Genomic DNA, 26,860 nt, shown 5'->3' on the forward strand with positions numbered 1-26,860 from the left:
AAAAGAAAAAGACGACTATAGATACACAGCATGTATACATGTGTATATTATGTGATATGTATCTGTATAAAGTGTATATTTACTGTATACTGTAAAATTCAAGTGTAATATGCTACTGTAATATGAAGCATTACAGTAAGTATCAGAGTACAGTGCATATTATTATTATATTGTTATTATTATATAAAACAACAACAACAATAATAATATTTGTTATTATTATCATCATCTGAAATGTTTTATTATGTGTATTATTATGTTAATGCTGTAAATGTTAACAACAATAATAATAATACATTTAATTTGTAATGCGCCTTTCTAAAACTCAAAGCGCTACAGAACAAAATAAATCAAACAAGGAAAACAAGTAATAAAAACTCAGTGAGTGTTTTAGCGCAATTTTCTGACGTCATGGGATCACAACACTAAGAGATAGTAAATCTTTTTATGTTTTTTTTTTTTTTTTTTTTTTTTTTTTGTGTGCGTTCCCGAGATTAGACCTTCCTTAACATAATGCCGAAAACCCGAAGTCTCTAGGTGGTCTGGTTGAGGAGGAGATAGAAGTGCAAGACAGAACAGAAATCATGAGTTAACAATCGCAATTTTGTCCGTAGGAAAATTGCGCTAAAAATTCATAATATCAAAAATATACAGTAATAAATTATAAATTGTCTTAAGAAGTTTCTTAAATAATCCACAAAAGCAGCATTCCTAATAGATGCTAGTTTCATAACTTAGGCGGATTATAGGAAAATAGTCCAGGCGTTTTAGGAAAAAAGGGTGAACAAATTGCAACAGAATCAAACTCAAATGATTTTGTATCCTCCATATGTAAGGAAGGAAAAAAAAGCCCAGAAGAATCCCATTAGGGGAAAGTTCCGAAAAAGACCCAAATATAGCCAATTCATACGCCTACATTATTTTTTCTCACATATAGGGTAAAAAATGTAACCTTTAGATATCACCATGAAAGTTACTGTGTTGATTACTTACATCAAGACAAACAAAAAATGTATTACAAGTTTTTTGAAATTGTTTGTTAACATGGACAAACGGTGCATAATCTAATTACGTATGTGCTAATTTGCATAAAAACCACAACAGATCTAAACATTGGGTATAGCCAGGTGAAAATGTCTTGTTGAATCTTGTTGACATATAACAGTAAAATACTTAATATTAAAGTCTGAATGGAACCCATTTAGGCTACCAATGAGCATTAATACATAGAGGCAGGAAGAAGTACTTTGGTTCCTACTAGGCTGGTTCCTTTATTAATTTTTAAGAGATGGGGTTTGGGGCTGGGTCCGTGGGACTGTTTCTGGGGGACGAGTCTGAGGCAAGAACAGGAGACAATGCAGAAGACAAAAGGTAAGTAAAATAAAAAGTAAATCCCCAGAAACAGTCCCACGGACCCAGCCCCAAACCCCATCTCTGCAATAATAATTAATAAAGGCTGGTTTCTAAAGTACTTCTTCCTGCCTCTATGTATTAATGCTCATTGGTAGCCTAAATGGGTTCCATTCAGACCTTAACATTAAGTATTTTACTGTTATATGTCAACAAGATTCAAACAAGACATTTTCTCCTGGCTGTACCAATGTTTAGATCTGTTGTGGTATTTATGCAAATTAGCACATCTGTAATTAGATTATGCACCGTTTGTCCATGTTAACAAACAATAATAAAAAAAAACCCTTGTAATACATTTTTTGTTTGTCTTGATATAAGTAATCAACTCAGTAATTTTCATGGTGATATCTAAAGGTTAATCTTTTTACCCTATTCATGTGAGAAAAATAATGAAGAACTTTCCCCTAATGGGATTCTTCGGGGCTTTTTTCCCCTTACTCAGGACATATTGAGGATACAAAATCAGTTGAGTTTGATTCTGTTGCAATTTGTTCACGGTTGACCACCATTTTGGCTTAAAACCTGCTTAAAACGCCTGGACTAAAAGATTCCCTGTGGTTTTTAAAATATGAATAACATTTACATTTAACATATTATGTATTTTAAAATAGATGTTATACTGATTGTAAAAATCTAACATTTTAAACCTGTAAACACAAACAAAATATACATTCTGTTTTATTTTATCAGATGGATAACAAGTAAAGGACCTTTATTTTGAAAAATAAACTCTTTTGGCGGAATTTTACAAATTGACACAGCTTCCGCCTTCCTTCCTATTATTATGGTGTTGTCATTTACGCTGCTGTCTTATCAACAAATGCGTTACGTGTTGTTCAGAAGGACTAATTAGACAACTACTAGGTAAAATAACGAAGGGTATTTTTATTGGTAAACAAAACGTTTTGTTTATGAATGTATAGATAGATTGCTAGCTGTAAATAAATACCATCAGCAAATTCGGTGATCTAGATCTAACGTTAGTGTTGTTTGGGTAACGTTAACTGATGTATTCATTCATTGAGCTTGCTCTCTTTTCTCACATGTGTCTATTTCTGATTATAGGTTCTGATTTCATCTGAAGTCATGAGTGAATTCAGAATTCATCATGATGTTAATGAACTTCTCGGACTCCTTAATGTCCGCGGAGGAGATGGTGCTGAGGTTTACATTGATTTACTGCAGAAGAACAGGACTGGATATGTGACCACTACAGTCTCTGCACACAGTGCTAAGGTGAACGTGTTTTATCTCCCGTTACACGTTTTCTGAATGCACTACTAGACTAATTCACATTGTCTTACAGGTCAAAATGGCAGAACACTCCAAAACACCTGAAGACTTCTTGAGGAAACATGATGAACTGAAGTCAAAGAATGCACGCAACCTTGATCCACTGGTGTATCTGCTTTCCAAACTCACTGAGGATAAAGAGGTATGTTTAATGAAACTCATTATTAATTTCTAAACAAAAATATTTGAGTCTTCCAAAAACTTGTGAGGAATATTCATAGCCTAGGTCACATAATTTCACCTCAAACACAAAATAAGAAATAATATTTTGCAAGATGAAGCTGAAACCTATTTTAGTACCATTAAGATTCAATGACTATTTTTTACTGTATTCTATCAAAATTGACATTACAGTAATGTTAATAAATGATGGTATGTTATTTTTTAAGCATTGTACTGCCTTCAATTTATGCTTATTTAAACAAAAAATGGATTGTATTCAGTTTTTTCTGTAATAACCATATAATAACAGTATTACAGTAATAAAAATCTAATATTGGGCTTACAAAAATAAAACTTCAAAGTAAAACATCCATAAACAATATGGAAATTAGAATTTGGAGGGAAAATGTACTTAAAGTCAGCATGAAACAGAAGTTCCGATTGTCTTTTCTTCCCTATTGTGACGGATATCAAAGTGAAATGTCTTCTTGAAGAACAAAAAATGTAGGGCGGGACCTGCTTTTGTTCATCAGGGGCCGTATTCACAAAGCATTTTATCTTACCACTAGGAGTACTCCTAAATCGCACTAAAAGATTTTAGCTAGGAGTTTTCTCTTAAAAGTTATTCACAACGCCGTTCAGACCTACTCTTAGTAAAGAAAAATGACAACTCCTAAACTAAGAGTGAGTCTTCGCTGCTATGGATGACGTCATTACTCATGCATGAGCTTGACTGAAGTGACCACTTTGATTGGCTGATGATTGTAACGCGGGAATGATTCCAAACCCCTCCCCTACGATGATGAGTGACAGGTGACAGGTCTGAGAATGCGTGCGCTACACAAGTAGTGCGAAGGACGGAAGATGATGAATAACTGAATAAATAGCCTAAATGAATAAAGAGTAAGGCAAAACAAATAGCCTAGTAGCCTAATGAAACATATGGATTGATGCAATATCTTTGCAACATTATTGAATTAATCTGTCACTATATGCCTCTGCCTACGTTTGCAAAGAGAAGAACATTTTAATTTGATTCACAATGAAACGTTACAATTAGTTTACATGCAATGAGTAGCCTAGTTTTGGTTGTTGTTGGTGGCGTTATTGCATCCCTAGTTATGCCTACAATGCAAAATTGTTCCTCATGATTGGAAGCTCCTGTAGCGCCGCATACGCATTTCAAAACATCGCAGCGTGAAATGCCACAAGAAGCGGTTTGTGAAGGTCTTAGTGAGTTAGGAGTCCTCTCGACTTCTTTTAAGCTGTGACAGGCTTAGGTGCTGCTTTTAGGGCTAAAATGCTTCGTGAATTACTCTTAGTCAAAAAAATTAGGAGTCCTAAAGTTACGAGTGACACGCCCATTATTTTTAGGAGTTGCTCCTAAATTCGCCAGTTAGGAGCTACTTTTAGCCTTACAATTCTTTGTGAATACGACCCCAGGAGTTTAATCAAATCGTTGGATGGTTGTGGTTTGCTGTGATCTTGTGAGTGACAGGTTGTTTTCGCCCTCACGCCAGTAAACACATCATCAGAGAGGAGAAGAGATGATGCTGTAAGAGGAAGTGGAAGTTATTTTGATCAAAGATTACGAGAACACAAAGTAATGATGTCACTATGAATTAATAATTTATAGTAAATACTGCAATATTCCATAAAAAAGTAAACAATAACTGTCCATTTTGATTTCATGGTGACTTTAATTGTCATGAAAATGTCGAAACAAAAAAAATCAGGGCTATAAACATAAACATAGCCATGTTAGACAGTGTCTTAAAGGGTTAGTTCACCCAAAAATAAAAATTCTGTCATTAATAACTCACCCTCATGTTGTTCCAAAACCATAAGACCTTCGTTCATCTTCGCAACAGAAATGAAGATCTTTTTGATAAAATCTTTATGTCCCTCCATAGACAGCCACACAACTGACACTTTGATGCTTCAAAAAGTTCATAAAGAGATTGTAGAACTTAATCATATAAACTGATGGAGTCTCTCCAGAAAATTTGGACTAAACCACTCAATTCATATGGATTTTTATTTTATTTTTCTTTATGAACATTTTTGAAACATCAAAGTGGTAGTTGCATAGCTGTCAACGGAGGGAAACGGATTAAAAATATCTTACGGGTTTGGAACGACATGAGGGTTAGGGTTAGAGTAATTAATTACAGAATTTTCATTTTTAGGTGAACTATCTCTTTAAGATGTAGTATGACCCATTAGCACTTAGTCAAGGTTAAAAAGTTATGAACAGTCTTAAAGAAAGAAAAAAAAAGACTAACTTGTAAAACTAGTCTTAGAAAGTTAGAACCTAAAACCAGGCTTTTTTTTTCTTCTGATGTTGGGGTATTGTGGAATTGAGATCTAGACATTTTTTCTAAGCCATGGCTGCTTCTACTCTTCAGACTTTGAAGTTCCTGCAGCAGAATGCCAAAGAAAGATCAGAAATGTCTGCAAATGCAGCATCCAGCACCACCACGTCGTACAGCATTCCTGCAACCAGCAGCAAAATGTCCATGCAAGAACTGGAGGAATTGCGGAAAAAGCTGGGAAATGTCACAGCCAGCTCCAGTGTGCCGCAGGTATTATGACGAAACGCAAAGATGAAATTAATGTCCATTATTTCTGTACATTGCATCAAGTAACAATGGTTTTGTTTTCCTGCACAGTCCTCTGAAGTAATCCGTAAAATGCTGAGAGACCGACACAATAAGAAGAACCCCACTCAGCCGAACCCTGTGTTTCCAAACTGGGTGTATGACCGTCCTGCACTGATTGGGGATTTCATCACTAGCCCCACCCCGGTGGGAGATCCCGTGGTGGCTGTTGGTATGTGACAGACCTTTCCAAAATTAGAGCCCTAGATGAATAGGGAATTGTTACAGAGGTTGATTAGAGATTATGGATAATATGGACACTTTTGATTTCACTTAAACTTAAGTATCACAGAAGAAACAGTAGATACCAAATCTGGTTATAGATGCGACTGAATTGTTCAAGACAGCATGAAACAGAAATTCCCCTTTGTGATGATTATCCAAGTGAAACAGCTTCTTGAGCAAAAATAATGAAGGGCAGGACTTGATTTTGTCAATCTGGAATTGATTGGATCGTTTTGGTTTGCTAATTGCTGCGATTTCTTTACTTTATTGTTCTTGAGGGAAATTTGCTTTGTAGACACCATCTAAATCCACATACAGTGACATAACGCACACAATACCACACATTAATAATCAGCCGTTGCAATCAACCATTTAAAATGTGATCGCTGCAGGAACAAAACATTTTTTTTTCTGTCTATTTGAAAGTTTAAATCTCGGCTGGAGAGGAGAAGTTGAAATTCAGTACACATTCTTACCCTTATTTCATATTTGTGCAATATTACTTAATCAGTCCCCACTATCTTGCTGCATTTTTATTGTTCAATATGTTTACATGAATCCAAGATCAAAAAACACTTTAATTTTCTCGTAATATACATTTCAGCACCATTTTTTCTCACAGTGTCTGAAATGGTTTGATCAAGGATTCGGTCTCTTTAAGCGCCTCCTTTCTGAGAGCCGACTCTGCTTTGATTGGTCAGATGGCCCAATATGTTGTAATTTGTCAACAGCTTATAGCGTGTGTTGGAAAAGAAACACCCATTATCATATCTGAATTTCAGCTCCGGAGGCTTTCAGCACTTGTATACACAGTGATACAAACAGTAAAGATGGCATCGCTTTTACCGCCAAGTAAAGTGGATTTGCATTCGCAATGCAGAAAACAGTATCTTCTCGACATGTCAACGACATAAACCAATCTCTTACAGGCCTCAGCTACATATACAATGTTTGAGGACGGGTCAAATTAGACATTGTTCGTAAGCAGCCAATAAAGACCATTATGCAAATTTGTTACAAACCTTCGTAGGTTTGCGCAAGAAGTAGGAATGGAATTACTGACGACTCGTTTAAGGAAGTTAACTCCATTTATCAGGCACTTTGATCTTTGAAACTTTGCAGACATTTTACATTCACAAACAGCTATATAACACACTAAACATTAACATTTGTGTAAATGCATAATTAGAATGGAAACGCCACTTTTAAGATTGACCGTATTTTTGTTTTCGGTCAAAATGCCTTTTGATTGGGAGTGTCGATAGTAGTCGAAAGTAGTCTATCTCTGAATGCAACGTAATGAACTGAGCTTTCCATCTTTACTCTCCTCATGTTACATTGCATTCAGAGATCGATAACTTTTGACTGACAAAATTCCAGCCACCGGAAACACTAACTGATAAAGTGAGTCGTACAAAACCTTTCTTTTTAGTAAACTTTGTGTACACAAACAATGTTCTCAATGCTCAAGTTCATGTGTAGAGCCCCTGGTGATACTTCAAGCACAGTTTCATGTTGTGTCGAGCCTCTTTAGTGTTTTAAAAATAGCAATTTTGATGCTATCACTGTAATGCCACAAGCACTCCCATTCAAAAGGCATTTTGGCCGAAAACGAAAATACGGTCAATCTTAAAAGTGGCGTTTCCATTCTGATTATGCTTTTACACGTATGTTTGACTCGGGTAGATTAACAAAAATAGCCTAGGTTGCAATTTTGCGAGAGTTACCCTTTAAAGATATCAGTGTTTGCTTCAATTATATTTTTAGAGGTGAATAAAATTTTATTTCCTGTGAGTGACTTGTTGGAAAAGAGGGTTTATTGTCCTGTCGTTGTTGCCTATGTGGCAGTGCACGTGTCATCAGAGAAGAGAAGAGGAGGGAAAATTAATGTTTTTGATTAAAAAGGCACATTAATAAAAATAAAAAAAGTAATAATGATGTTCTCGAATCAATCATTTATAATAAACACTGTAATATTATATAAAAAATAAGGATTGTCAAATTGAATTGATTTCATGGTGACTTTAACAAGTTTAATTTCAGGTACAATGCCACTGGCTGCACAGGAACAAGCTCTGGTTGAGGACCTGCTTTTCGTGCTGATTGGTGTGGATGGGAGAGACATTACAGCTCAGCCTGTGCTTGGCAGACAGAGCCGCTCCTTCATAGTAGATCCTTCCCTCGACATGTCCGTCAAAGAGCTGGTCAACCGAATATTGCCGGTCGCGTCTTGTTACTCCACTATCACACGGTCTGTGAACGATATTACGGTTAATAGATATATTAGTCATGTGTTTACACCAATATTAAACCAGATTTGTTATAATGTCAGGGGATTTTATTGGCCCAGTGAAATTATTCTCTGAAAAGATATTTGATATTTCATGATCAAATTTTGCATGGCGTGCTCACACTAATCATTTGCATAATCCACGGCCAGCTTCACAGAGGAGAAGTCATCGTTTGAGTACGGTCAGGTGAATCACGCTCTGACTGCAGCCATGAGGACTCTGATGAAGGAATACCTCATCCTGGTGACGCAGCTGGAGCATCTCCATGGACAGGGCACGCTCTCCCTGCAGAAGCTCTGGTTCTACATACAGCCCACCATGCGCACCATGGAAATCCTGGCCTCCATTGGTAAAGCTTTCAACATGTGTGGTTACTGTTAAAAGAGCAGCGCTCAGCATTTTGGATGTCAACAGGAGTAATGAGTTCATTTGTAAATTGTCATAATATATTTTTCATTCTTAATTCATTACCTTTTGCAAAGGAATTCTGGTCAGGACAAACTTTGATGTTGGCTTGACAAAAGCCTTATCTGAAAAGTTTAAAATAAAGTGTAAAGTTTGATGGCTAGGCGTACAAAAATCAAACATGATTTAGCATGGTGGTAGCATGTTTTAGGATGTTGCTAGTATGTTCCTAGTATGTTTTAACATTGTGCTAGCATGCTTTAACATGTTTCTAACATGTTTTTTTTTAGCATGGTGGTAACTTGTTTTAGAATATTACTAGAATGGTTTAACATTTTGCTTGCATGTTGCTTGCACGTCTTAGCATGTTGCTAATGTCTCAGTACATTGGTTTAGCATGTTGTTAGCACGCCATTACAATATTGTTAGCAAATTGCTAGCATTATAAATATGCTTTACATAATACACTACAATTTTAGTGCAATCAACTTGGCTGTATAATTCATTTCAACTTAAAGGCACACTATGCAGTTTCCCTTTTTCTTAAACAGCGACCTCTAGAGTTGCTGTGGAGTACTTGTATTTAACGTTACTGTCTTAAAACCACTCACGTAGAGCTGTCTCTGCACTCTTCCGACCGTGCTTTCTTCGTTTTCTTCGTCGACTCTGCCATGATTCACGTCTGAAATGCGTGCTAGTGTCTTCCATAGAGGCTGCTTCATATGTTGTTGATGTATGTGACGTCGTGCCGTAAAGCAAGTCGTGATTCTCGCAAGATTTGTCGGGGCGCCACTCTCAAACTTGCATTGCTGGTTTTGCCCCACCAGGTTATCTGAAGGTGCTGGTTAGTAGATAGATAGATAGATAGATAGATAGATAGATAGATAGATAGATAGATAGATAGCCAACATAAGTAAATAAATAGCATTGTTGACATGCTCATGCTAATGTGCTTTCTCCCTGGTCTCTTTAATGCAGCCACCTCTGTTGACAAGGGTGAATGTATGGGTGGCTCGACCCTCAGCCTGCTTCACGATCGCACATTCAATTACACCGGAGACAGCCAGGCTCAAGAGCTCTGCCTCTATCTGACTAAAGCAGCCAGCGTCCCCTACTTTGAAATTCTTGAGAAGTGGATCTATAGGGGCATCATTAAAGACCCATACAGGTACAGTGTGACCCCTGACCAACAGGGCTTTGAGATATTTAGAACACCTTTTAAATAACAGTTTCTGAATTTGAATTGAGGTTGCAAAGGATGCAGAATTCTAATTGCATTTTGAATTTAATGTGTTACTGCTGTAAGGGTGGTTGTTGTTAATGCATTTCATTTGTTAGTATGAATTACCAATAAACATGTTATACACAATATAGACACTTTTCACATTTCTAGGGTTCTCAGAAGCGGAAGTCATCATAGTTGGGTAGACTTTTTTATAGTGGTGAATAGAAACTACAACAAATATTTATTTATTTTTCATTCCCATTTGCTTTAAAAGCAAAAGAAAAAAAAATCCATTATAGTGTTTCTGTGATTTTGAGATGTCAAACTTGCTGTTATTTCCTTTAGCCGTTAAAGAGTTAATCAGTTAGAGTTAGAGTTAATTAGAATTAGAGTTAATTCGTTTACTGAAATTTAATGCTAAGGTAAAATAACACAAAGTATAGTGTTATAAATGTACATTACATTTCTAAAAAAATCTAAATATAAAAAAAAACCCTGCTAGATTTATGATGTTAATAACTCTGAAAACACGTCATCACAGTCTGTGAAAATTGTCCATTGAGTATTTCTAGAAACATTAGGACATTAGTAAGATATGTTATGAAATGCCACCTATTGAAATTTGTATTTAATTTACATTTCATGTATCAGGTAACTTGAGAATACTCCAGTTTATATTATATTATAATGTTATATTATATATATTATTATAATAATTAGTTTTGATGCTTCCTGTCATCCCATTTAAATTCCAATTCAACATCCTGTAGATCTTGGGCAATTCAAATCAAATTCACACTAGTGGCTTGAAAGACAGCCAGTTCTTAACCCTCTGGGGTCTGAGCTGTTTTCTGGGCCCTGGAGGTGTTCTGGCATGCTCTGACATTTGTGGTTATTTCTGTTACTTGTGACATTTTCATGGCTAAAGTCTGATTACACTGTATTCAGCACAAACTGTGCTACAATAATATATCAGCAGCATGTATGTAAAAGTTTGTAGTTTTGAGATAATGACATTTATGCGTGGTTTGTGAAAATACAAAAATAAATTCTCACTGAAATAAGGTCATGAAACCCCTACTGATTATTTCTTCACAAGACTTTTGAAAATTGTATGACGTAGCCTAGAATATTTGCTCTAAAACTATGTGAGAATCACCCTGACTGCTCATTCAGAGAAGACAATATATTGATTTAAAAAATTTACGACGTGTTTTGTGTGATAAAGCAATATGCGAAGGGGCGGATCATCTCATTAATATGAAAGCTTTCCACACCTGAGAAAGACAAAGAACCTCCCTAATGGCCCTATTAGGAGCTTATCAGGGCCCATCATTCTGACCACCCTTGCACAAAGAATGAGGAGATTTAAAAAAGAATGGCTTTTAAAATTGTTTGGATTTATTTACAACACAACATAATCCAAAGATACACAACAAAAAAGCACTTATTGAAGAAAGAGACCTTTGTGCCATTCCTAAAAACATTGTACATACCTTTCATTTTCTAAGGTGTTTGATTTTCACTTTACCATGTTCATGTACAGAGACATGTACTGTGAACGTTGAAGTCAGCAGGACTCAGTGGCATCTGGGCCCTGAAAAAAAAAAAAAAAAAAAAAGTGAACATACTGATATCAAGAGAAAGGCCTGCACGATTTTGGGAATACATTTTAGATTTTTCTTGTTAAATTGTTGTTAGATTGCTTTTTAAAATTCACAGAATACACACACTCACACAAATGTTTCCAACAATATATTATATAATGAACACCAGTTTTGTTGTGCCTTGTAGGTATAGGCTATGCGCAGTGCTGCATAAAATAATAACAATATAGCAGCCTATATATATTTTCAAAAAGATTTCAGTAACAACTAAGCTAGAGAAAAATATATTGATTATCATGTTACTTCAAATGTTTCCATTCGTTATGATGATATGAAATGAGATAATAGTAAAAACATGAAGCCGTTTGGAGCGTTTTGCTTTTCCAAAATATGATACATTCAAACGCGATCGCGATCAAAAATATGATACATTCAAACGCGTTCGCGATCAAAAATATGATACATTCAAACGCGATCGCGCTCAAATATAAAACATTATGGTTAGGCCTACCATATACATATCTACGTTTGAGCAGATATCCACAAACACAGTAACAGTAAACACGGGTCTAAATATTATAATATTCACCATCTAGCAACAGTTCAACTGCAACGTGACATTTATGCAACAATAGCAAACTAATATGTAAGAATTTCTTACCTTATCTTTCTTGTCTTCAAATATCGTTCTTCTTCTTCTGATGTAAATCCAATCTAAGCTCAGGTACGTCTTTCAAACTCGACGAAAAGTGAAGTGAAGTGTTTTGTTGTTGAGGTAATGAGGGCGATCGCGTTCCATGTGGAGATTTGCATGTGAATATCTTTTGCGCGAGTGGGCGTGGTAAATTAAAAAATAATTAGGAAGCGTTTGAGAAGCTGGACATCTTGTTGGTTTTATACAAATTACTTAAACAGAGAATATTTGTTTTCGTTTTGAATCCGATCATTTAAAAGTACACACTTAAATGTTTATAAAGGTGTATGGCTCATAAATGTGTGACAAGTATTCGCTGAGTTTAGTTTCAGTTTATAGACGTGCTCAAGAAAAAAAAGTTCACCGCGACGGAGAGGCAGAACGCACACCCTGTTTATTTTCTTTATTTTACAAAAGCACAATGTTTTGATTTGATTGGAAGTGGACACATACAAAAGTAGAAATACCACAGATTCTTTTTTTATATTTCTTTTTTCTGTATGACCATAAATGACGGAGAAATTTAAGTTTATAGTGCTACAATGTGGAGAAAATGCAGCAAAACGCGCCGGCGCGTTTGTCGACCTCAGAGGGTTAAAGGGTTAGTTCACCCAAAAATGAAAATTCTGTCAGTAATTACTCACCCTCATGTTGCTCCAACCCTGTAAGACCTTCGTCCATCTTCGGAACACAAATTAAGATATTTTTGATTAAATCTGATAGCTTGATCACTCCTCCATAGGCTTCTAAGGGACCGAAACTTGCTGGCCCAGAAAAGTTATTAAAGAGATCGTTAATATAGTCCAAGTGACTACAGTGTTCGCGTAGTGTTTTAGCGCAGCGCGTCTGTGTTGTACGTCACACGCATCACACACATGATCAGCGTCGGCCAATAGTGAGCCTACGTGGTGACGTGCAACACAGACGCGCTGCGCTAAAACACTACGCGAACTCACTGGAGGCCCAGAGAGAAGGAAATGAATAGTGGAATAAAGTCGTTATTTTTGTTTATTTTTGCGCACAAAAAGTATTCTCATCGCTTGATATACTTAAGATTGAGCCACTGTAGTCACTTGGACTATATTAACGATCTCTTTAATAACTTTTCTGGGCCAGCAAGTTTCGGTCCCTTAGAAGCCTATGGAGGAGTGATCAAGCTATCAGATTTAATCAAAAATATCTTAATTTGTGTTCCGAAGATGAACGAAGGTCTTACGGGGTTGGAACAACATGAGGGTGAGTAATTACTGACAGAATTTTCATTTTTGGGTGAACTAACCCTTTAAATTCAGAATTTTGCTGACCATAAAAAAACATTTGATTGGACCACATTGTACCACATAAAAATTAAGTGAAATAAACTTCAACACATTCTATGTTTTTTACTTTTATAGTGAATTCATGGTTGAGGAGCATGAGCTGCAAAAAGAGAAGATTCAGGAGGATTATAATGACAAATACTGGGATCAGAGATACACTATCGTCCAGCACAGGATCCCATCATTCCTTCAGAAAATGGCAGATAAGATATTAAACACAGGTGAGGCATTTTTATACAAAGCAATTAGCTCAGTTCCAAAATGTAGGTAGTATACAGAATAAGATTTGTGTCTACTAGAAAGCAATTCTGGAACATGAATGTCAAAAACATTCTAACAATTTCTAATGATTTCAATGCCTGCCCAGCTGAAAAGTGACTAAATGCGTTTTTTTCATGAACAGTCATAACTTCTTTCAAATTTCAGGCAAGTATCTGAATGTTGTGCGAGAGTGCGGCCGTGACGTTACCTGTCCAGATGCTAAAGAGGTTCTCTACACACTTAAAGAAAGAGCATATGTGGAGCAGATTGAAAAAGCATATTACTATGCCAGCAAGGTTCTGCTTGACTTCCTGATGGAGGAAAAGGAGCTTGTTTCACGCCTGAGGTAAAAATGAAGGTTTGAAATTGTAGTGGGTATCTCTGAAATCGTTCACACAAATGTTGTCAGCGCTGGCATCGGTTGTTGTTGCCACTGCTTCTTTTGTGATACGTGCAAGCTGCGCGTATAGAGCGGTTAGAAAAATCAGACTGTGCACGTACAGAACGTACATACCACACATTTTCCCATGGTCATTGAGTGACTAAAACTTTTTAGGAATTTGAACCAATATTGGTCGAGACACGCACAAGTACAAAAAATTATAATTTGTAATAATATCACTAACACTGATGAATACACTATTAAATAGCAGTCCCAAACTAGTTTTTGTTATTACAGTAAAGTTACTAAATTGGTTGCCACCACAGTCATCAAAAATAAAGAAAATAATACAAAGTAAAAATAAGGTGGAATTATGTGTTAAGGTTATGGAAACTACTGTTACCGTTGTAAATACTCACTACTAACATGAACAGTTAAAAAAATATGGAAATTGCTCCTGACGAATCGAATGAACATCATGCTGCATGCAAATCCTTCCCAGCTAAGGCACGACGTACTAGTTACTTAAATTATTGGTATTGTTTTTGGTAAGTTCACGACTTAGAAATTGACAGCGTAAATATGATGTTGTGCGCTCATAATTTCTTTTGCTCTTTGTAAATAGTGAATTGATATTCAGCACACACCTCTGCATTTGTGCGTAAAATTGAAGGATGTGTGATAAAAGTCAATAAAAGTCTTGCTTCAGTAAAACATTAAGAATTAAGTTTTTTTTTTGACTACACACTCTGCGACCCACTCAAAACGGTCTTGCAACTCACTTTTGGGTCATGACCGACCAGTTGAGAAACATGTATACGTGCAAAAACCAAAGTATTCTCGTAATATGAGAAACAGATTATTTGGTATTGTTTAATAGTTGTGTACTGAATATCTCAATATCACCTTATTTCTTTCATTTGTGGTGCAGGTCAATCAAGCATTACTTCTTAATGGATAAAGGAGACTTTTTCGTGCATTTTATGGACCTGACGGAGGAGGAACTGAAGAAGCAGGTTGATGACATCATTCCTCCACGGTTGGAGGCTCTGCTGGAGCTGGCCCTGAGGATGAGCACTGCCAACACAGACCCCTTCAAAGACGATTTAAAGGTTGAACGCTCATCCGTGTTCTCAACTATTACTTCGAAATTAGCACTTTGTAATACATATGTTGTCAGTTTGTGCATTCTACATAACATTGTAGATTTCAGGTGATGAGCGTCTTTGCTTTTGCAGTAGAAATCCAAATGAACAGCAAATTCTAATTGAGTGTAATTTTTTACCTAAAGATGTGTTTGTTACTTTTGTTTGTTTGTTAGTTTATGGTGCGCTGACTAATGCGGCAATTATCCTAAACAGATGTGATGCAACAAGATTCCAGCCACAAACACTTTGTCTTAAATTTGACTTAAACTGCAGTTCCTCGACTGGCCGCTAGAGACAGGCTCCAAAAGAGAGTCAATCCCTTAGACCCCCGTGTTAATATGCCCAACTTTACAGCAGAAAAAAATATGTTTACAGCCTGGTACAAAAAGTGGTTTTGGTCTATATAGCTAATTTTGCCCCGCCTACTTTGGGCTCTTCAGAAACCTACGAGTGACGTCACGGACACTACGTCCATATTTTTTTACAATCTATGGGCCCGACACAAGAAACTACAGCTGCACGATTAATCAAAATAAAACTGAAATCGTGATATAGCTTAGTGCAGGGTTCCTCAAATCCAGTCCTGAAGGGCCACTGCCCTGGGCTGCGTTTCCAGATAACAATGGTTTTCAGTACTTACGAGCATTTTCTACTAGCGACTTTACGATCGGCCGATCGCACGCAGCTGTGCTTTAAGTGCTACTTAAGAGGCGCTGTCCGTATGTCAGTGCTGAAATTTCACCTTGTAGAATGGCTAGTAACTGTAGCACATGCTTCTATTTTGAAATGTTTAGCCTAATTGTTTTAATCTGATGTACATTTTCTTCGAGGCCAATAATCTTAGTGCAATTATTGCAGAGACTGCCATTTAATTAAATAAATATATTGTGTGTTTCAGAGTAAAGCGTGGCACTGCATTCTTATACATGAGCAGCTCATTATCCGCGGGTGTTTTGATCATCTTAGGGCTCTGTACGGTTGTCCATCAAAATAAAAGTTGGTGATGTTTCATATTTGAAAATGAAGAAATTAAGACGGCCATAAATATTAGTTTTGCAATTTTACAGTTATGTCAAAATTATTATTATTATTTTTCTTAAATACACTTTTTATTTTATTTTACTGTGAATTAAATGTTACTGTAGTAAAATTGTATTATTTTGTTTTTATTTATATTTTTACTTAGTGTTAATAAAAATCATAAATTTATCAGAAGTGTATCAGAAAATTCCACCACAAATCATGCTGCCCTATAAGAGAAAACACAGAAAAAAATCCAAAGGAATAACATCTGCCAATTTAACACATTTCTTGTATGAAAGTGGCTATTTTCACCCATCTAAATGGTTGTATTATTTGGAGGGATGGTTGAGAATGGAAAATGACGTGCAAGTGCCCAAAAATAGGCAACAGGTCATCGTTTACTTAACGTAATTGTTCTCTTCCAGATTGACCTGATGCCTCATGATGTAATCACCCAGCTGTTACGTGTCCTTGCTATAGATACCAAGCAAGAGAAAGCCATCATTAATGCAGAGCCCACAGAGGTGTCACTTAGCGGCCTGGAGGCTTTCTCCTTCGACTACATCGTAAAGTGGCCACTTTCACTCATAATCAACAGGTACTGTTTTCCTATATGGCTGTATAGCTTTCATTTCGAGCAGCTTCAGCTGTGGCCCTGTGCCTCTTAAAGGAACTGTTTTGTCATCATGTACCCTTCACATGTTGTTCCAAACGTGTATCCATGCAATTAAAGTGTGGTCACATTTACTGTTGTTTGGCGAATTTTCGCTGGGGGAAATCAAGTCATTGTGATAAGAATCCATGGGATCAGAAATGTCGCACATTAGACACTACGCAATCGGAAATGTTTAACCAGAGAGGGCAAAATATATCCCTACGTTGATGTTTCAGTAGGTTCAAGTAACTCACATGAATTTGCTGTTGACCAACTGCTTGTTTTCAAAGTGACTTCTCTGTGAGCTGTGCTTAATACATCACTATTTACAATAAAATATGGACTATTTGAATGAACTGCTCCTTAAAAACAATGCTCTGTTGTACAGGAAAGCCCTGACAAGATACCAGATGCTCTTCAGGCACATGTTCTACTGCAAGCATGTGGAGAGGCTGCTCTGTAATGTGTGGATCAGCAATAAAACAGCTAAGCAATATTCACTTCACTCTGCTAAGTGGTGAGACTACATGTATTTCGTTTTTTAGTCTGTGTATCTTCAAGTGAGCATCTTATTAAGTAGCTCTCATTGATTGTAGGTTTGCTGCTGCCTTTGCATTAAGACAACGGATGCTCAACTTTGTTCAGAACATTCAGTACTACATGATGTTTGAGGTTATGGAGCCCACATGGCACATCATGGAGAACAACTTGAAGTCTGTGAGTCAATGATTCAATCTGTCTGTCTAGATTTATATATGTTTAGAAAGAGATTTATAATATATAATGAATTAAAAATAAATTCACAGTGTGTGCTTAAATCGCTTTTCTTTTTCAGGCCTCCAACATTGACGACGTGCTGTGTCATCACACCAGTTTCCTGGATAACTGTCTGAAGGACTGTATGCTCACCAATCCTGAGCTGCTTCGGATCTTCTCCAAGCTCATGTCTGTCTGTGTCATGTTCACCAACTGCATGCAGGTAAAAATACAGACATTATGGAGAAAGAACTAAAAGTACTAAAAACCTGTTAGCAAATATAGTGCCATTCAAATGTTTGCTGTCGGTAAGATTTATTTAAATGTTTTTGAAAGTCTCTTATGCCTACCATGGCTGCATTTGATCAAAAGTACAGTAAATATTGTGAAATATTATTACAATTTAAAACAATTGTTTTTTATTTTAATACATTTTAAAATGTAATTTATTTCTGTGATACAAAGCTGAATTTTCAGCATCATTACTGCTCAAAAACATTTACTAGCAATGTTTCAAATAATTATACTGCTTAATATTTTTGTGGAAACCGTAATACATTTTTATATGCTGAATAGAAAGTTCAGATTTAGTTCAAGTAACATTTACTTATAGAAAAATATAAATCTTTTGTAACATTATAATTATGTTTACGATCATTTTTGATCATGCATTCTTGCTTAAAGCGACGTCACACGTTTTTTAGGCCGACATTTTTTTTGTCACATACAGCAAACATCTCCTCACTATCCGCTAGCTGCCTGTACCCAGAACACACTGTAAAAAAACGCGGTCTCTGTAGACAGCCCAGGCAAAACAAACAACAACAAAAACAAACTGGCCCAACCTGGACCACGAAACATAACAAACAGTGTTCCAGCCAATAACCAACAAGAATGATTTGGGGGTGGGGGATTAGTGCGCGTGCACATGAAGTGGGGAGTGTAGGAGAGAGAAGCATGAAGAGGGATGTTAGTTAGAGGAGAGATGTCCTAGACAACGACAACGACTAACGTTAGAATTACTGTATATTCTCTTGAATTTTGATATGGCCGACACACGACCAAAGAGACAACGTTCCGATGAACAAATAGCAAAGAAGAGGGAAAAGGAGAAGGAACGCGCTAAGTCCCGAATTTACATCTGAAAAGCCTGTTTCAGGAAGCACGGAAGGGAGGTGGGGGGAGGGTCGAGCTAGCCTCCGTTTTGTTTGACAATACTTCGAACGTCAACAAGAAGTGACATCACCCAACATCACTTAGAGCACCTTTAATAAAAAAAAGTATTAGTTTATTTAAAATAATAATAATAATCTTACTGACCCCAAATTTTTGAATGGTGGTGTACATAATTAGAATATAGATCTTCTAGTATAATCTTCTAGATCTTCTTGTTTTTTTTTAATTATATAGTTTATTCTTTAGTGTCAGGATGATGCTGGAGAGTTCATGTTGATTGTTTTGCAGCGGTTCACTCAGAGCATGAGGATAGACAGCGAGATGAAGGCTGAACGGACAGACGAGGCAGAGAAAAAAAGACTGGCCACTAAAGTGAGTCACTGGCATTTAATCAGTTATTCTACAATCAAAAAGCTTTTTAAAAACAGGCTGTGCCATCACTCACACCATAATCTTCCAAAAGATAATAAACCACAAACAAATTAATCTTTTTTTATGTTATCTATTTGTTTTTATCTCAGTTCTTAGCTGAGTATGTGGATGCCCTCCAGTCTGACTCGGGGTTTGAGGGGACCATCAGCAAGTTTGACAGTAACTTCAGCACCTTATTGCTGGATCTTTTGGATAAGCTCAGCATTTACAGCACCAATGACTGTGAACACAGCATGATCAACATCATCTACAGGTGGGTTGTGGAAGGAACCTTTCAGTCAATCTTAAATGTATTTACAGCTTCCTGATTTAACCTGGTCTTAAAGGGATAGTTTACCTAAAAATGAAAATTCTGTCATTAATTACTCACCCTCACGTCGTTCCAAACCCGTAAGACTTTCATTCATCTTCAGAACACAAATGAAGATCTTTTTGATAAAATTTCTGTCCCTCCATACCATAGACAGCTTCACAACTGACACTTTGAAAAACACTTCAAAAGTTCATAAAGAGATCGTAAAACTTAAACTATATGAATTGAGCGGTTTAGTCAAAATTTCCTACATGATGGATGAACAGATTTAATTTAGGATTTTATTCACATCGTTCAAGCGTCAAAGTGTTAGTTGTGTAGCTTTCAATGGAGGGACAGAATGCTCTCAGATTTCATCAAAAAGATCTTCATTTGCATTCCAAAGATTAACGAAATCTTTAGGGGTTGGAATGACATGAGGATGAATAATTTATTACAGAATTTTAATTTTTTGGGTGAACTATCCTTTTAATAGTGATAATAAAAATGTGTAGCACAAGCTTTTGAAATCTCTTACTATTGAAGAGCTTAGACAATCCTAATTTAAATTCAGTCTTGAAGGTGCTATGAATAATGAGATTTTTTTTTATAGGCTGGACTTCAATGGCTTTTACACAGAGAGACTGGAGCGAATGGCCATTGAAAGGAGCCAGAAGACTGCTTCGTAGCATTGTCCATCTTAAAATCTTCTGTTTTGTGTTCAAGTGTTCAATGTACTATTACATGGTGCTGTAACAAAGCACTTAAGAATTTCTCCTCTCTATTGGAAATGTATTTAATGGTCTTATACAAATTCCACCCGACTGAAAACCCAATATAATAAAGTAAAAATGTAGCTTTGTCTTTTGTTCTTTATTTGTTTTTCTCCACCTCTTATTCTAAACCCAGATTACTTTCATAAATTTATTTTGACTAACAATAGAAGGCGGAGCCACAGTGTGCTCATAGTATTTACATGATGCTATACTTGAATATGTGTCTGACAAGTATTGGATGGGATTGGATGATCCAGATACAAACTTTTCCAGATTACCAAATCCAAATTACCAGTGCTCGAACTGGGAATACATATGACAATGTTGGCTTCTAGCTATGTAAAGAACAGCATACATATTTTTGACCGCTGTTTGGGGGATTATTTTAATGGGACAAAATCTTTATTGTACTTAAAGGCTTAGTAGCTTATTTCTACTTTATCTAATTTATCAATCTAACAGTTAAATCAAGTGTGAACTATAAATGTGTATATATAGTGATACAAACGTTGCATTATTTTTTACCAGTTTTCAGTTTTATAAATTTTGTTCCTGAAATCCACCCTTCTCTGGGATTTTTGTATTATCATTATTTTTTAAGATCAAAGGTATCCCAATTATACCACAATGTTTTGGACAACACGTGCTGAAGGTTTGATCCAGGTCAAAACCAAAACTGGATTATGTCATCTAATCAAATTTCAAAAATCATTAATTATCATAATTAAAATCCAATCCGATATCTGAAATTTGACCAAATTGGTTGAGTGGATTATTCAGTTACTAATAATACAGATAAATATCCAAATTTCTGGCATTATTATGTAATTTAAACTGCAGAAAATAAATCGCCACTACTAATGCACACAGACTTCCAGCCAGTCTGGTCTGAACGCGTTACAGGCACAAGCGGAGTGATACAAACATTAGAAGTGTTCCGCCCATATGGGACTCCGCTCGGCCAATCAAATTCGAGGACTGGAACTAAAAGTTCGGGTTTGAAGAGTGTGATGCCGTCAAGCCGAAGCCGCACAAAAATCTCCTCAAGTGTGCAGAATCTGAACCCAGGCTCTCTGAAGGTAGTAGAAGAATGAATGCTGTCCAATTACTTATCTCTCATAACATACAACACACCCAAATCCTTTACAATATGACAGTATGTTCGTTTGATGTGTACAACACGAAGTTGATCTATGTGATTTGTTCAATGCACCGCTAGGTGGCGCTTGTGTCTCATCTCTCAAACTTTAAAATGACTGAGATTATAATTTTACGTGTATTTGGGAAAGCATGCAGGCAATATACTTTGTTATAATATATCAAAAAGAATTTAATAATTTAAAGCCAATATTTGCGCATCACTTCTGCAAATATAAGTTAACTTGAACAGGTAGGCAGTCTGCCACATAGTGTCAGTGAAGTCCACACCCTTTAACAAACTCAAAAGGATAGAGGCACTGCATTGAGCCCACAGTCTCACATACAGAGAGACATCGTTATGAAAGTGCATTGAATGAAAGCGTGTTGTGCTTTTTACTGTCATGTTGCGCGTGGCAGTGGAGTCTGCGGCGGGTTTGCCCAAGAAGAAACTGGGCAGCCCAGACCCCGTCGTATCTGTGGTGTTTAAAGGTAAGAAATCCTGTTTGGTTTCACGTATAGCCATTTAACTGCAAAATAGCGGCACCGACTGTTAGTTTTGACCTGTTGGCTTTCGTATAATTTTAGACGAAAAGAAGAAAACCAAGTCCATTAGCAATGAAGTGAACCCAGTGTGGAATGAGGTCTGTTGAGTTTTTGTTTTAAACACTTTAACGCTAATTGCAAATGAATGGGATTAAAGTTGCTGTGTATGACATAAAAACTGAATGCAAAGTATTTTTTATTTGATTGTAGTCTTTGTTTTCTTTAACTTTTTAAAATAATTTGTTTTTGTGTTGTTTTTCATTTCATATTAACCTGAGCCTATGACTGAATGCATATTAACCTTGTGTGCATGGCACAGTTTAACATTTCTCCAGTGGCTGTGAGTTTTTGAAGTTTTGAATTCTCTTTTTTTCCCCTTTAGACACTTGAGTTTGATTTAAAAGGTGTTCCTCTTGATTCTTCTTCCTACATTGATGTGCTTGTGAAAGACTACGAGACTCTTGGCAAGAACAAGTGAGTGTTTTTCAACTGCTCAATTGAGTCATATGCCAAACAGTGTGGTGTTGAACTATTGCTCCCACCTTAATCAAATACAAGTTGTGTGATTAAAAAGAAGTATAAGCTTATATAATTCAAGAGTTTTGACCTTCTAGAATGCACTCAAAGTGACTTGCCATTCAGTAAAATGCAGAGTTCAATACAAAGTTTTGCATCAGTTCTTTCTATTGGTTAGATTCACGTCTATTCCCTGTCACTTCTGTATTGTTGTGACAGTTTAAAGTAGTCGCTGCATTTCAGGGTAATAGTGAACCATGTTAATCTTGGTTTTCTCAGTCTGCACACACTGCACTCAAACACACCCTCTCTGCTGTGTTCAGACCTGCTCTACAATGCCATGAGGGGTGGAACAGAGGCGTTTGGTTCGCAGTGCTGGATGAATAAATGATTGTTAGTTACTGAAATGCAGTTCTTGTATAAAGACATGACTTGAAGTAAATAGACATAAATAGAATGGTCTTACAGCTCTTTATCACCATGTTGGGCTATAAATTTCATGCATTTCCAGTTATTCTAGATGTTTTTTTTTTTTTCTGTGAGAACGGCTTTGGAGAAAATCCAAAGGCGAAAACAAAGAGGAACATAACTCCCACTGAAATTTACATTCATGCAATTTCATGCAAATTTGTCTTGTTGACGTCATGTGGGTCTTTCATTCATTGCATAACTTTTTCATTTTCATTTCCCTATGATTTTTGCTGTCATTCTTTGTCTTTTATGAAGGAATTTTGTTCTAACCATTTTAAATCATTGTCATACTTTAATTTCCCAATATATGGGAATGAACTACAGTCCCTTAAAGAATCTGGAATGGCATGCATTATAGTAGATTTTACCCCCGAACCCCTGATCGTTTCTGACTCGCATTATATAAATATGTTGTCAAATGCTGGCAATTATTAATCACCATCTTCAGTTCGTTGTGATATTCGATATACTGAGAAATTACACTAGTGACATTGAGATGCTTTCAAACCAAGTCAAAGGAACTGAGTTGTATTGTAAGAATCTCTCTCTCATTTTATTATTCTGACAACCATACCTTGGTTACCAAAGTAAAAGAAGCATTATGTTGAAGATACAGGATTAAAAAGCAAATATTTTGGGCCTTGACATGTAGCTTGTTACTGATCTCATAAGAACACCATTATACTGATGTTTCTTTGTTTACCTGTTTCTGTGTTGAAAGAGCACTAGTTATGGTGTTGCAGGATAGCACATAAGTAGTTAATATGGGCTAATCAGAGTAAAACAACATGGTTATTGCTCAGTTTACCTCTAATATCAGTGGGATTTAAAGTGTCTCCCAGACAGTGGCAATGTATTGTGTGTTTAATGACTATGAAAGGGCTGGGCTAGCAGTTTTCTTTCCTGTGTTGATGTAATCCCTATCGAAATGGGAATTTGGAGCAGCATGTATCTAATAGACTTTAACTTATTACAAACCTAATAGACATGAACTACAAGCTCTAAAAACTCAACATTTTAAATTTCATGGGATCTTTAACTGATTTTGTTGGGCATGTTCCTGGATCAACATCTTTGTTAGGTTTGGAACAATATTGTTATCAATTCATCAGATTTTAGGTATGGGGCAGGCTGATCAAATTATAATTTTGGACAGTCTGAGAATTTAGCTCCAGAATGTTGAAGAGATGTTGATCCAGCAACATATTTGGCAACATTTTGTGGGACACGTGCATTTTTCTCTGTGGAACAAAAGTAGCATTGTGGCATTCCAAATCAATTCTGTTTGAGAGTCTGGCAAATGAAGAACACCACGGCACTGATCTAGTCTGCTTCCCACAAGGCCAGAGTTGTAGTAAGCAGTGCACTTAGTTTAATTCCCAGTGAAATACTTTCATGTGTGCGCTAAAGTACAGGAAGTGTGTCTGATCATTGCTATTAAGAGGCTAGTAAATATTAATCATATTGGAATCACCTCAGGTTAAGGATCTCAGAAATAACATTCCATAAAGGAAATGGAATGAGGCGAAATGTTGAAGGGTGTGGTTACCTTTGCTTTAAATGTTTGCTTTGCCGTGTTTGTTTGAAACTTGAGATCATTAGGTTTTAAATATTATGTTGTTTTAATTGTCATAAGATGTTGTGAGACTTTCCCTGAAAATTTTGTAAGAACTCATGTGCTTCATTCAAGAAACCCAAGCAGAGCTGGTATCAAATAGTTTGAAAACCAATTACATGAATGTTGCATAGAATTAAATACAATAAATGAAATACTTTATAAATATTATAAATTAAAGTTTCATAAGCAAAGATTTACTCGGCAAAATTTATTTGGGTTGTTGAACAATTAATAAATTGTTGATAAAAGCATTCTTGAATAACTGTAAATTAAGGCAAGACACTACATGCAAAAAAGTGCACTGACTGTGGGCTATTTAGCATTTAATTACGTGCTTCAGATTAGTGAAAATACATTTTATTTTATTGTGCCTTATCTGTTTGTGTCTGTAGATTTCAATTAAAATAATACATATCTTTAAAGGCCATTTTCTCAAAATTAGTTTTTTCTTTGACACCAGCCAGAAATCATGAACATTTACATACACCAAACTTTACAATTTTATCTAAATTCTCAAAGGGATAGTTCACCCAAAAATTTAAATTAACCCATGATTTACTTGCACTACTTACTTGCCATCCTAGGGTGTATATGACTTTCTTCTTTCAGACTAATACAGTCTGAGTTATATTAAAAAATGTCCTGGCTCTTTCAAGCTTTATAATGGCAGTGAATGGGAGTTGATATTTTGAAGGCCAAAAAGGTGCATCCATCCATCATAAAAGTAATCCATACGGTTTCAGGTCGTTAATGAAGGCCTGTAGTGAAGCGATGCGTTTGTGTAAAACGTATCAAAAAATTTACAAAATAAAAAGTATTTAGTATTTTAGTGTTTACAAACTAAAATAACTAGCTTCCGGCAGACAGTCTACGCAAGTCGGCTTATGGCAAAAGAGTAAGCCTTAACGTAATGTATGATGTAGGAGTTGCGTTAGCTTTGACGCCTCCCGCGGTTCAAACAAATATTGGGCGACAAACTTTTTTTGCTCTATCCTCTGCGCTTCAGTGTTTGTCAATATGTCATACGTCAATTCAAGGGTTACTCGTCAATTCAAGGGTTACTCTTTCGCCGTAAATTAGTGCGTTTGGCCATCTGTCGGAAGCAAGTTATTTTAGTTTATAAAGTTTTAAATATGTATGTTTTTCTTAAACGAACGCTTCACTTCAGAAGGCCTTTATCCAAAATCTCCTCTGTAAAAACCCTTGACTCCTTTGAATAAACCCTTGAATAAAGCAAGAATTTTGAACCTGGTTTTATCCAGTGTTCAGTTTGTTCTGTTCCAGGAAATATATGCAAATTAGTGCATATTTATATAATGCATCATCTGCATATTTATATAAACATAACATTTGAGAACTTAAAAAAAAAAAAAAATTCTACATCAAAAAAATTATGCAATTCTTAATGTAATCAATCATCTGAGGAAGTATGACAATATCTGTTTTTAAAACCTTTTAAAAACACTATTAATGTAAATATGCATTGAATTAAATTTTAGCATTGAATTTTACACATGAATGCATTTAAGAGCAGAATTTTAAGACTTTGTAAAACCGTTAATGCCATTTACCATAAACCAAGTGAAAGTTGTGAAGTACATATAATACATTTTAAAGCTTTTTATTCTAGATAATATTTTATTACATATTATCTGTATATAATTATATACATTTAAACTAACTGCTTAATAGTTAAACTAAAGTTACTCATGTGTAATGGATTAAGGGTTTATAAATCATATAAAATAATAATAAATAATCATCGCTAAAAGCTATACGATTTTGTCTGCTACTAAGGGGCCGTTTACACTAAACCATTTTCAACTAAAAACTGAGAACTTTTTATGTGTTTTGGCCATTCATTGACACAACAACTGCATTTGGGGACCTGAAAAAAGTTTTTGAAAACAATACCATTATTGTCTCCGTGTAAACTGCAAAAAACAGTGACAACATGTGCATGCGTAAAGACGGAACATGTAATAGGTTTCTTTACAAAGTGAATTCGCCAACTACTGGCCTGACATGCATAATGATAATACAGCGTTTTTAATCTGTTTTTAATCCGTTTCGCGGATCCATGTGAACAGGAATAATTTTTACAGCGTTCTCGTCTGTACGTGAAAAATGCAAAGGAAATAGCGTGTCCGTTTTTAGTACATCGTTGTCGTGTAAATGTACCCTAAAAAAATTATTTGTAGCAAGAGAAACTGGGGCGAGTGACTTTAGAAATACTTTCATGTATGTGCTAAAGTACAGGAAGTGTGTTTGATCATTGCTATTAAGAGGCTGGTAAATATTAATCACACTTGGAATCACCTCAGGTTAATAACATTCAGACATGTCACATCAAGGCAAGGCAAGTTTATTTATATAG

General features: G+C 35.9%; 2 protein-coding genes across 2 annotated transcripts in view; both read left to right on the forward strand.

Annotated features, from left to right (window-relative positions):
* Window positions 1-2,143: 2,143 nt before the first annotated feature.
* tubgcp2 (tubulin gamma complex component 2) lies at window positions 2,144-20,282 on the forward strand. Its single transcript, XM_079851577.1, has 18 exons — window positions 2,144-2,277; window positions 2,479-2,649; window positions 2,720-2,848; window positions 5,277-5,453; window positions 5,541-5,700; window positions 7,797-8,004; window positions 8,194-8,393; window positions 9,428-9,617; window positions 13,370-13,515; window positions 13,721-13,901; window positions 14,869-15,049; window positions 16,534-16,706; window positions 17,152-17,280; window positions 17,360-17,480; window positions 17,599-17,742; window positions 18,984-19,067; window positions 19,217-19,380; window positions 20,033-20,282. The coding sequence occupies exons 2-18, from the start codon at window positions 2,500-2,502 to the stop codon at window positions 20,106-20,108; spliced, it is 2,613 nt and encodes an 870-aa protein (XP_079707703.1). The 5' UTR covers window positions 2,144-2,277; window positions 2,479-2,499; the 3' UTR covers window positions 20,109-20,282.
* Window positions 20,283-21,644: 1,362 nt separating this feature from the next.
* myof (myoferlin) overlaps window positions 21,645-26,860 on the forward strand; it is a 34,997-nt gene continuing 29,781 nt past the window's right edge. The window contains exons 1-3 of the mRNA XM_079851710.1: window positions 21,645-21,824; window positions 21,921-21,976; window positions 22,261-22,352. Of these exons, the coding sequence (XP_079707836.1) occupies window positions 21,737-21,824; window positions 21,921-21,976; window positions 22,261-22,352 (236 nt within the window). The 5' untranslated portion in view covers window positions 21,645-21,736. The remainder of the gene's footprint in view (window positions 21,825-21,920; window positions 21,977-22,260; window positions 22,353-26,860) is intronic.

This window comes from Squalius cephalus (genome assembly GCF_949319135.1).
Source record: "Squalius cephalus genome assembly, chromosome: 19".
NCBI lineage: Eukaryota > Metazoa > Chordata > Actinopteri > Cypriniformes > Leuciscidae > Squalius > Squalius cephalus.